The following is a 12,308-nucleotide window of genomic DNA, read 5'->3' as shown; positions in this document are numbered from 1 at the left end:
CAGGCGGGTTGAGCGTTACGGTAAAGGTCGAGCCGGTCAGACTTGCCTCTGGAAGGCAGGAGGGAAACTGGGGCCAATGCAGAGATCTTTGCTCGGAACCACTCGGAGGACGATGGTGCCAGGTGATGACAAGGCCCAGGAAGCTGGGAAGAGCAGGTGGGGGCAGCGGTGGTGGGGGAAGACTCTGGACACTCTGGGTTTGAGACGCCTATTAGGACTCCCCGTGAGATGTCAAGTAGATAGATCTGTGAGTTCGGAGCTCAGGGGCGAAGTCTGGGCTGATATATAAATTTGGAAGTCATCAGCATACAGATGATATTTAAAGCCTGCAACCCTTCACCAACCTCCACCCCACCCCCTTAACTTAATCATTCATAGGACGGCACATTTTCAGAAGATCGGGGACCAAGAGAGCACATGATCCCCACGCCAGCCCTTGCAAATATGCCTTCTTGATCTTGGCCACGAAAACAGAATCATCGGGCTTTAAAAATCAGTCAGCAAAGTTCAAGCAAGTATGTGAAGTCACAGAATTTATTATTCAAAATATCCCTTTGCCGTGGATCTTTCCAGCTGCCCGGAGACAGACAGGTCCTGTAAGCTCCCCGAGCCTCATTTTTATTCCTCCATTTGGTGCCTCTGCTTCGTGCCTTAAGGCTCCGCTGTGGCCACTGTGGCTGTGGGAAGAAAAACGAAGAAGCAAGAATTGTTTTGGTCGAGGCCGCTGCTAGCAAGGGTGCAAATGGCCGGCCATGGGGGGCGGGGGGGGCACGTTCAGAGAGCCAGAGCTGCTCCCTGCAGAGGTGCTGGGGAGGCTGCAGCGAGCTGGAGCAGGTGTCCTCCAGGTCACCCCTCCTTCCACCCCCCACGCCCCGAGCCTCTTTGGTATTTTGGAAATATTTCCAAGCGCTTCAGCAATATCCTGCCCGCGCTCTTCCCCTTCCCCCGGGAGCGGCTGTCCGTGAGGGGAGGTACTTGCTCCCAATCCAGCTAAATTGTTATTGACTTGTGTTCTCTGCGTTCTGCAAACATTTCACTCAGCCGTCGCCAGCGAGGCCAGGATTCCCTGCTAGGGCTAACGGGGAAACCAGCTGTGCGGGCCATTTCTCCTGCTCTTCCTCATCCATCACGGAATTAAACTGACAGAAGGAGAATTTCTGAGCGACTTGGGAGGGGAAGGGGCTGGGCCCTGATTGGATAAGGGGCCTGGGGCCTGGGGACCGGAGTGCTGGAAATCGGGGCAGTAGGAGGGTGGGCTTCCCTCCAGGATCGCGGCTGGAGGCAGGGGGCGGCCAGTTTTGTTTGTGAACTGTAGGCCGGCCTAAGCCGGAGAAACTCAAGGAAAACGCACTGGCAAGGAGGCTGTTATTACTGTTTCATGATCACAAGTGAAGCAAATGGGGTTTTGCAGACAGAGAGGAGAGAGAATAAATCAGAGGCTGCACTGGGCGAGCTATCAGCCGAGATCGGCCACAGATCTTTATTTTGCCTACAAGACAAGAAACAAAATTTTTTAAAATTAATTGTCTTTCTTTGGCTATCAACAAATGTGGCCTGAGTTTTGAGAGTCTGGCCTCTCTTGAAACATCAGGTCCGACCACCCGGGTCCTGCATCCCCGCGGGGCAGCTGGGGCTGAGTTGCATGGGTTTTCCCTTTGCCCCAGACCTCAGCCCTCCCTGTAGTCACCCACCCAGGCCATTTGACTCCATCACATTCCCGCCTGGGTCCTTTAGGTCTTTGCACTGGTGATTCTGGTACAGACATCATCCCGCCTGGGACCCGTGAGGCGATGTTACTGTGTCCTCCCTTTCAGCCTCTACCCCCAACCCAGGGCCTGTGCCAAGGGACAGGGACAGGGAGCTAATGTCAGCCAAGCCCCTAAAAATCGAAAGACCCCTCCAGGCTCGAGGCACGGAGTAGGGGACGCCTTCCAGCCATTCCCGCTCCCTTTTTGTCTTTTACTGTGATGAATCACCTTCACCTGGACACTGCTCTTCCTCTCCGCCTGCACGGGCTGCTCCAGCATCTGTAACTAATACAAACACAGGCAGGACCAAGCCCCAGAGTCCCTGGGCTTAGCCTGGCCGCAGGGCCCTACCCCAGGCTGCCCCGCTGATCCAGGCGAGAGCATTGACCAGCCCCTGTGCACGGGGAGCCACCAGCCCAGCTGCCAGAAACCACCACGCACCCAAGACTCCCCTGGTATCCAGAGCGAGGTCAGCCCCCTGGGCTGCACCACGGCCTCCGGCTTCCCAAGGGGCCAGAGTCCTCAGCACTGTGTGTTACCAGCAGTAATCGGAGCCGTCTCAGTAGCCAGGGCCCACCCCGCGCCATCGAGTCGGAGCCTCTGGGGTAGAGCCCAGGAACCAGTGGTTTCCTAGATGGCTGAGGACCACCGGCCCCTTGGGAAAACGGCTGACACAGGCAGGCAGGTGCTGGCCTCACGTGACCGGCCTCACGCCTTCCTTTTGAAGGGCGGCTGGGCCAGTGTCTGCAGTGCGGAGTGGGCAGCTGAGCCCCGGGCATCGCTTTGGTATGACAGGAAGGCCCCCTGGCCTGACCCGAGCTCAAGGCCCTATTTGGAGGGTCTGTGGTCATGTGACTTCCCCAGAGCCCAGAGCTCCTGCTTCCACACATGACAAATGGGACAGTAATACCGCTCGGCTCGTGAGTTTTCTGGAAGTCCACACCTGGCCCACCATCCGGCTGAGACCTGGGGACACTGGCGTCCTCTGCTCCAACTCCCCTTCCAGCCCTCAGCGCGGACTCAGCCCTGCCCACCCTCCGGGTGTCCTCGCGTGACACTTCCATGGTCACTCTTAACCCTTACTACTGGACGCCTGCGTATGCCTGGCGCTGGACCGAGAGCTCTCTCGCCTTGTCTCAGTGGCCCCTCGGCGGTGGGCAGTACCGCTGTGTCCTTTCTGCAGAAAGTAACCGGGGTAACTCAGAGAAAGGCCGGGGACCCAGCTCTGCCTGCCCTGGGCCCCACGTGGCCTTCATAGCTGGAGATTCAGTGTATCCTCTGGGGCTGTCGTCACAGCTGTGGCGCATGGTAAGAGAGCCATTAACCTGTCCCAGAGCCTCCAGCTAGTGCCGTGAGTGACCACCACCCACCGCGGCCAGTGCATGTGTCCAGGGATGGTTTGGCTGTCCCCGCTTTATAGAGGAGGGAAGGAACCTGCCCACGTGCTCCCAGTAACAGCTCCCATTAATGGCAGCGAGAAGGGCCAGCCTTTACTGAGGGCTTACTGTGCGCTAGGCCGTAAGTATAGTAACTTCAGATGCTCTTGAGCACAAAGAGGTAGGTGCCTCGCCCCAGGCGGCCCGGCCCAGGAGCAGAGGCTTTGAGCCCAGCAGCCCGGCCCCAGCTGGCACCACATGCCCTGGGCTCAGCACCTGGCCTCCCTGGCCATTCACCTGGCCTCTTCTCGGGGTGCCTCGCAGAGTCCCTTCTCCCCTGACCAGCCATGCTCTGCTTCTCTCCCCGCTCGCCTTTCCTCAGCGTTCTGCCTCCGAGACAAAACCGCTTCTCCTCCTACAGCCCCCGCCCGCTCGCCCGCCCGCGCCTCTCTCTCTGCCTGTGCCTTCCACGCAGGCGACGGCGCCAGCCAGGGACGGCGGAGAGGCGCGGGCTGGCATTCTGTCAAGGAATTAATTGAAAAATAAAATCATTAGATGGGAACTCCAGAAATGCAAAGTGGTGGTTGGAGGTGGGGGGGTGGGGGCAGGACTGGGGGGTTGTTGGGGGCCGGCTGAGCTTTTTGTCAAGTTAATTTCTCGGGTATTGATGTTGGGCGACATTCACTTGTTGTTTATCTTCGGGTGCAGCTGTAATACTGAAGGAAAACGCACAGCTTGTTTCGTGTATTTATTTTACACCTTTCTCCGTCTGCATTATGTTTGTTTGGTGAAAACCCACTGAGGCTTTTGATGTCGGGGGGACGTGGGATTTCAGCAGCTGTTCCCTGCAAGCAGGGTGCTCCACGTGCAGGCATGGTGTCGGGAGGTAAAGGGGGGCACCCGAGTGTCATTTGGTGGGAATTCGGGGCCCACCGTGTTCTCTGGCCGGGGGCATTTGGGGGCCCAACCCGAGCCAGATGCCCCGGGCCCACGAGAACGGTGATGGCATACCAGGTAGGATCTCAGATGACCCTGAAAATCCTCACGGTCGCCCCTGGAGACACGTCCTGTTTGCGTCCCCAGTGGTTAAACCCAGAGAGCAGAAGTGACTTGCCCAAGGTCACTGAGCCATTAAATGGCAGAACTGGTACTAACTCCAAGGCTGTGGAGTTAGCCAGTCGCCAACCTGTCTTCCATATCCTTCGCCCCGTAGCAGTCGGTGGGGACCCCTGTGCCTCCGTTTTCCAGACTGGTGGTGGGGGGAGCGGTCATGCCTCCTTTGGCCCTGATGTACTAGCTTTCCAATGACAGTCCCCACCCAGTTGGCACTCATTGGCCCGATGGCAGAGACATGTTAAGTCAATACCTCTCATAGGAGTAGTATTAAAGATGTCACCATCCATGGGGCCCTCACCATACCAGGTAGTAATAGTGCCCCCATTTCACAGCTAAGGAAGCTGAGGCACAGAGGGGCTAAGTCTGCTGCTCCCCGCTAGCCAGTGGGTTGTGGTGTCAGCACCCGCGTTCCCGCGCGGTTATGATGAGTGCTGAGAAGCAGGGGTGCTCTGAGAGGCTTTCGCAGGAAGGGGAACCCGTCACCAGCTCCAGACAGCCAGGGAAGGCCCATGGGTCAGCAGAGGGTGGCTGCAGCAGAGGGAAAGTGTGGAGGGACTGCCCTGTCCCCCATTCTATATGTTATTAGAGAATGAGTCATGGACAGGGCGTCTGCCCGGAGGTCACACAGCTGAGGACGCGCCAAAGTGTGTCTCCTCCTAAAGCCAGACACGGTGACCACTTGCTTTGCGGCAAGGTCCTATATGACCTTGGTTGTGCCACACCCCACCCTCAAGCAGAGCCTCTCAGGAGACGCCACGTGGTGCAACAGCCAGCGGGTATGGGTTTCAGATTGCACACACTGAGGCTTCTGCGTGTTAACTGTGTGTGGGTGTCTCTCTGCGCCTTTGTCTTCTGTGAAATGGGGGTGATGGCGCCCCACCCAAAGGGACACTTAATGGAACTCAGGTGAGATGCTGTGTGTAAAGTGCCCACCTGTGCGTGTTTTCTCTTCCTGCTGCACCTCTCCTCCCTCTGGGCCTCAGTTTCCCCAACCAGGGGGCATCTCGCATGTCTCCCAGCTCTGCCACTCGTTTTTTTTTTTTTTTTAATTGCTATCCTGACATTAGCAGTTTTATTTGTTAAGAAGTACCCACCTTGTAGTCATTCATTCTTTCTTTCTTGCACTCGACAAATGATCACAGAGCACCTACTACGTGCTGGACCCTGGGACGCAGCCACCAATAAGACAGGCGCAGCCCCCGCCCGCACCGCCACCCCCATTGTTAGTAGCTGGGAAGGGGATGTCAGTGACAAGCCCGCAGGCCCTATTTTGCTGTCCTTCTATTTCCCGGCTCCTATTACCTGCCCACAAATTCAATTTCCAGAAGCCATTGTGCACCTCCAGGGCCAGGCGATTATGAGGAAACCAAGAATGTCCAGGAGGCAGCAGGAAAGGAAGCGGGCGTCTGAGCCGCGGGCGGCCGCCCCTGCCCCCCACCCATCCTGTCCCCTTTCTTTTCATGATTAACAATGATGGATTCAGCTGCCAGGCCTTGAGGCTCCCTGAGCAGCCGGGGAGAGGGGGAGTCTCCACACCTTCCTCCCCCTCGCCGAGGGGGCAGCTCGCCATGTCCCCCCTTCCCACTTGATGCGCTCGTCCCCTCATTCGGCAGATATTAATGGGCCCCCACCAGGTGCCAGGCAGTGTGCTAAGGCCGGGGACACAGAGTGGAGGGGACAGTACCCCACACAAATGCCCCTGTGGGGAGAGGTGCCGAGAGGCACTGAGGGAGGGTTGGGGTCCTGTTTTAGACAATGGTCAGGAGAGCCCTCCCTCAGGAGGCGACAGGGAGCTGGGGCTTGAACGAAGGAGGGTCTGGGGCGAGGTGGGAACGCGCTTCGTGAGCCTGGAGGGGGAGCCAGCTCCAGCGAAGCCCTCCGGAGGGCCTGAGGTGTCCCTCTCTGTGCTGCGCAAAGCCATGGAGCTTTGGGACCCTGGACGGTTTGTTCTAGAAGGATCCCCAAGGCTGCTGTGTAGAGAATTGGCGTTGTCCGGGTGGATGAGGGTGAGGGCAGGTGCAGGGAGTCAGAGGAGGAGGGGAAAGTGCTCCGATCGGACAGGTAGCCGTGGACATGAGAAGGGTCAGTGTCTGGCTCGGTTCTGGAGGGATGTAGTGAAAAAGTAGGCTCCAAGAGACCAAGTCCCTTGCCCAGGACCACTTAGAAGAGACCCGAGAGTCTTTCTCCACCTCTGGGACAAGCACTGGGCCGGGCTCTGCAGGGACTCCGGCGAGAGACGTGCCCGCAGGGAGCTCCCAGCGCAGTGGGGAGATGGAGGCACAGGGTCCCGGGGGCGATCTGTAACATCTGGAAGGCTTCTCAGAGGAGGCGGCGTTTGAGCCAGGAAGGAGAAGGGATTGGGACAGGCTGTCTGCAGCTGCCTCTGTACCAATCAGGTGTTATCTGTGAGTGAGGCTGACCACGAATGAGTGGTTAGACCAGCAGAGGGCCTGACCCGGCCGGCCAGCCTCGAGCCCAGCTCTCTGACGCCGTTCCCTTCCTGGAGGGTCAAGGGAACCGGCGCATTTTCTCCTGCCACCCTTTGTCTCCCCGGCGTTCCCTGACCAGCACCAGAGACGTGTGTGAAAAGTGGAAAGACTGTAGACTTCGGCATGGCTTGGGTTCGTGTCCTGGCTTTGCTGCTTTCTAGCTGAGTGACCTTAGCCTTACCTGTCCGTGGCTCAGTTCCCTCACCTGGAAGAGGCAGTAGTGATACCCGCCCGTAGGATTGTCGAGAGGAGCACATAGCACATAGTAGGTACTCGGTCTGCAGCGTGCGGGGCCCAGAGGGCGTGTGTTTTGCTGAGCCCACCTGCCTGTCCCTGCTGGCCTCCCCTCCCGTCCCTCCTCACAGAGAACTCTTCTACATCCTTCAAAGCCCAAATCAAACGGCCCCCCTCTCGAGGCCACCTCCAGCTGTCACTCCCTCCATGCCTCCTGTGGAATCCAGAGCATCTGTGCACAGCATTTATTGAGCACCTGCTGTATGCCGGCCACCTACTGTATGGTTCAGAGGCCGCGACCTCTAGGAAAACAGAGGTCCCTGTGCCACGCCCGGGCTCCCCTCGGCCTCGCTGGGGGTTGTCCGCCCCCACCCCAGGCGGGCAGAGCCTCCTCGGAGCTGCCGAGAGGGCCCTTCCTCTCTCCTTCCCTCTGTGGGTGGGAGGTGGAGACGGGGCGGCCGACAGAGCACCAGGGTTTCTGAGGCCCAGAGGGAGGCAGCGCCCAGGGCGAAGCTGGAGACTAACCTGCAGTCTATCTGTCCGTCTGTCTGTCTGTCTCTCCCCGCTTCCCCCGGCCTCCTCTCTCTCGCCGCCTCCCGTGCTCTCTCTCCCGTTTCTCTTCTCATTTCTCGTCTCTCTCGCCACTTCCCGTGGTGGTTCTCTCGGCCCCCGCCCTCCATTTTGCTCTCCCCTCCCCCTCCCTCTCTGCCATCTCTCTTCCTGCCTCCAACCCTCTGGGCTGTTCTTTTCTCCTCTCTTGCCATCTGGGCTCCCACAGAGCCCCCGAAGAAAAAGCGGTCTGTGGTGTTGGACGAGATCCTGGAGCAGCTGGAAGACAGTGGAAGCGACAGTGAAGAGCGAGCCCCTCAGCTGCGAGCTGGCGCCGAGAGGGTACGTGGCTCCAGGGCCCCGGGGACGGGGGCAGCCGCCCTGGCTCCGTGCTCCCTCCCCTGTGGGCCGCAGGGGGAGGGGCGCTGCGTGGCGGGTGAGGGTGACAGCGGCAGGCGGCCCCACCCTCCTCTGGTCCAAGGTCAGAGGGGACGATGGCCACAGTCCACCGCCCGGAGCCCAGGATCCTGGGTGCAGACGCCTGCTCTGTGCCTACATGGGACAGAGAGCAGGCTGGCGTGGCCACTTTAGAAAGTCCCTCCTGGTGGCGCGGGGACCTGGGGGCAGCAGGAACAAACCAGCCCTCCCCTCTAGCCTTGGCCGTTTGCTGCTCCCACATGAGGTCTCCCACTCACCGCTCCTCCCAGCAGCCCTGAAACAGGACGGGGCCCCTCCTGCTGGGAGGAAAGTCAGAGTCCAGAGGGGTTCCAAGTCCGCACCAGGGTGCACAGCACATGGGAGCGAGGACCCTCGTACCCCACTGCCCCAGACCCAGGAGCTACTATAGCACCAGGGGCCGAAAGCAGCTCCCTGGAGTCAGACTGCCTGGGTGTGAAGCCTATTCCTCCCAGCCCGGGCTGGGGCCCCCAGCCTCAAATACCTGACCTCCCTGGGCTCGGCCTCCTCCTTGTTGTCTGGTTCCCACCTCACAGGCTTTAGTGAGAAAGGGAAAAACAGCAATAATGTGTGAAGAACACCTGGCATGGCGCCGAGCGCGTGAGTCAGGCTCCAGAAGCTTCCATTTCTGCTCTCCCCGCCAGGGCTGCTGAGCTGGAGTTCCCGCCTGCGTCTGTCCAAGGGCCTGCTCACGTCTTGGGACTTGTCTCTTCCTACCCTGTCCTCGTTGCTTGGGACCGCAAACCCTGGTCTAGTCACCGGAGGATCCTCCAACCCGGCTGACCTCAGGACAAGCCTGCGAGCTGCTCATGAAGCCCGAACTCTCGGCTCAGACACCAGCCTCACTGGCTGAGCCTGGCCGTGTCCCTAATGGCAGTCACCCTCTGCTCACGAGCTGGGGGCCTCTCGGCTCAGACACCAGCCTCACTGGCTGAGCCTAATGGCAGTCACTCTCTGCTCACAAAGTGCATCCAGGTCCAGCAAAGTGCATCCAGGTCCCCAGCCCTGGCAAGCGAAGTCCCAAGGTGCATCCCAGGCTTGGGGGACCCACGTGCGCACACCTACTCCATCCCGGAGATTTGGCCTCCCCACCAGACGGCCTGTGCCCAACACGCGCCAGGAGGCAGGACGATGGAGAGGAAGGAGCAGCCTAGGTGACCTGGGTCTGAACCCTGGCCTAGCCATCCCCAGCTGTGCAGCCTCAACTTTGGACCAGCGAGGTCTCCTCTGACCCTCAGCTTCTCTTTCTATAAAACGGGCGTGATCCTGTGCCTACCTCAGAGATGGCGCTTGGACTAAATCAGTCGGTGTCCATCAGCGTTTTCATTTCTTAATTTGGGTCCTTCGGGTAGGCCTGCAAGCAGGAGTCCAGGAACCTTCTGTCTTTGTGGTAAAACTTGGCCTGTGCACCTTGGGCCTTCCATTCTTCAGTTTTCAGAGCAGCCGGGGACCCAAGCCAGGCTCCACGGCAGGCTCCACGGCACTGGCTGCTCCGTAAGGCCAAGCGTCCTCCCAGTGTCCTGTGGGGCAGGCAGGTCCTTGTCAGCCCTGGCTCATCACCGAGAACTAAAGGAAACAAAGGCCGCGCCCCCTGCTGGCTCATCCCAGCTTTCACAGCAGGGTGCCCCACACACAGCAGGTGACCACAGCCTTCTGGGTGGGGGGAGGGCTGCGGGGGGTCAGTGTTAAACATGGCCAAGGCAGACCCTCGGGTGACCAGGCTCCCAAGTTGCCAGGTCTCAGGATAGCAGGGCCGGTGTCCACCCCATTCCCCCCACTGCCACTGCTCAGTTAGGGGGACGTGGGTCTTTCCAGTTACGTATGCAGCTGACCGTTTGAGGCAGCAGTTATTTTCAGAGGGAAAGGGACAGGGCTCAGGATCACCGAGATGCTTGCTCATATTCCAGGCTGTCCCCTGCACTAAGTGCTGTGACTGAAAGGGACAGGGACGTCACAGACAAGGACGAGGGGGTGGGGGCTGGGCATGGGAGAGGAGCCGACTGTGGCTATTGTCATCTTTACTATTATCATCATCATTACTCTGGAGTGAAGTAAAGTACAGCGAGGTAATAAACTAGGTGATTACTGGCCTGGCCCGGAGGAGGCGCTCCAGCTCTCCCTCGGGGAAGAGGGTCGCCGAGAAAGCATCTTAGGAGACGTGCATCCATCCAGTGTATGCAGGGTGGACTGGGGGGTCCCCGGGTGGCGATAGTCACTGCTGTCATCAGGGAGGTGGCTTCAGTTGAGTCGGAAGCGATGGGACGTCAGGGGTCCAAGCAACCAGAACATGTGGGAGAGAAATTCTAGAAGTAAAGCACGGAGGGAGCCGCTGAGGACGGCGTGCCACCCGGGGGCAGGGGAGAGGCTCCCCCACTTCTCAGGGGCCCGCCACCTCTGCATGGTCGGGACAGAGCCAGGAAGAGACTGATGGAGGCCGGACTGGGCCAGGCGGCGGGAGGGGAGAGGCGGGAATCGGCAGGGACACCGTGGGCGGGAGCAGAGCTTGGGTGGCAGGGGAGAACTGTGGCAGGCTGTTTCCAGAGCTGGGGCCGGGCCCCACCTGTCCAGCCCATGGCCATCCCTGCCACCCACCGCAACCCTCGCAGGTCCAGTTTCCCAGGCTCCCCACCAACAGGCTTCCCATCGGGTTTGGCCAGGGGCAGGCACCAGCGGGCGTCTGGGCTGCGGAGGAGAGAAGCCAGGGCATTCGTCCCCCTCCCTCTGTCCTGTGTGGCGTCTCCACCAGGGGTCCAGCCCTGGGCTTTGGTAGCACCAGCCCCCCGCCCCGAGGCCCTGGGGTGCTGTCGCCCACTGGCGCCTGGCCGTCTGCTCTTCCAACTCATCCGTAACAGCTCCCTGCCTTAAATCCCCTCCGTGGAAATGCCCGACAGGTGCAGCGAGGATGCGGGGAGCCAGCGAGGCCTGCTGCCGGGGGTGGCAGCAAGGAGGCCAGGTGGTGGCCTCGTGGAGGGACAGAACGCAGAGTTGGGAGGCACGAGTTTGGTTGGTTTGGGCGCGTGGGGCTCCAGAAGGCTGGGCGGGTGGAGTCCCGGGGAACTGCAGAAGCTTGGTGGCCTGGGGGTGAGCCAGCTCGTGAGGCCCTGAGGAGCCCTGAAGGGTGGGACAGCGTGCAGGAGGAGGGGCTGGGCTTAGGGAAGGAGCAGAGGCTACTGAGGCCCCTGGGCCCGGTGGGGGACAGTGCTGTACAGACACCCCTGGACGGGCGAGGGGACCATGCACAGTCAGCCTGCAGGAGGGCAGAGATGAGTGACGGGCACAGCAGCAGGAGGGGCGGCAGGAGGAGAGCCAGGGGACGGGCCCTGGCTCCAGGAAGGCCTGAGCTAGGGTTTCAGCTCCACCACCCTCTGTGCCCTGCAGCCAGGGTCTCGGCGTCTCCTGCCTCGATTTCCGTACCTTTAAAATGGGGACAAGAAGAATTCCTGCCTCGGGGATTTTTTAGATTATGGGTGGGGAGCACTCTGAGCGGACTGTTCCATGCCTAGTGACCGCTAAATAAATGGTTATTATTATTGTTGCTGTTATTATTATTCGACAAAGCCAAGAACTCGTGGGGCTTCACCCAGCAACTGTCCGAGGAGGTCCAAACACGGTGTGTGTCCAGCAGGCCTGCTGGGACACATCGGGGGCGTGGGGCAGCAGTGGGAGTTGCCGGGAGGTGGGGCCTGGTGGGAGGGAGTCCGCACATCCAGAAAGGTGGCCTGGAGGGGCACCCTCTGCCCGCCAGGCCCGAGCAGGCCGAGTGGGCACACCGTTCACCTCGTTCGTCCTTGCGCAAAGCCAAGGCCAGGCCCAAGCTCGGCCGGTGGTTGCCGCAGACAAGCGAGCCCTTCCCCCACTGTCGCTGTGTCTGTTCCTAACCCTTTCCATCCCGGGGTCTCCCACAGGGGACATGCCATCGCCACAGGAGTCTAAGCCAGACTGGAGCCCTGGGTCAGCGCTTCTAGGCCGGTCCACAGACTGACGCAGCCTAAGGAAGGACCTCAGCGGCACCTGGCCGTCCCAGGCCCGCAGCTGAGGGGACACCTGTGTGCACCGTGGAGGCTGGGCCAGGCCCAGAGGCCTGCCTGTCCACTGCTGGGGAACGTGAGCGGGGGTCTCCCGGCCGGCTTGCCCACTTGGAGTGAGCCCGAGTTCCCTCGGAACCACCTTGACTCGAGGGGAGCACCAGGTACTTCGTGGCTTCTTGGGAAGGAGAAGCAGAAAAGGCACAGGCCAGAGGCAGAGGCTGACAGAGCGAGTCCTCAAACCCAGCTGGCTAACCCCCACCCCATTCGTTCATTCATTCATTCATCAAATACCTAGTAGGCACCGCGTGTGGG

At 60.1% G+C, this 12,308-nt stretch overlaps 1 protein-coding gene across 2 annotated transcripts in view; it reads left to right on the top strand.

The window, feature by feature from the left end:
• The window catches only part of RBM19 (RNA binding motif protein 19), a 112,093-nt gene extending 103,228 nt beyond the window's left edge, over window positions 1–8,865 (top strand). For both annotated transcript variants that reach the window (XM_006908581.3, XM_025044482.1), the window contains exons 24-25: window positions 7,742–7,854; window positions 8,613–8,865. In XM_006908581.3, coding sequence (XP_006908643.1) covers window positions 7,742–7,854; window positions 8,613–8,621 — 122 coding nt within the window. In that variant the 3' untranslated portion in view covers window positions 8,622–8,865. The remainder of the gene's footprint in view (window positions 1–7,741; window positions 7,855–8,612) is intronic.
• The last annotated feature ends 3,443 nt before the right edge of the window (window positions 8,866–12,308 follow it).

Source organism: Pteropus alecto, unplaced genomic scaffold (assembly GCF_000325575.1).
Source record: "Pteropus alecto unplaced genomic scaffold, ASM32557v1 scaffold113, whole genome shotgun sequence".
NCBI classification, from domain to species: Eukaryota; Metazoa; Chordata; class Mammalia; order Chiroptera; family Pteropodidae; genus Pteropus; species Pteropus alecto.
The sequence above is the reverse complement of the archived record's forward strand: the minus strand, read 5'-3'. Positions and strand labels throughout refer to the sequence as shown.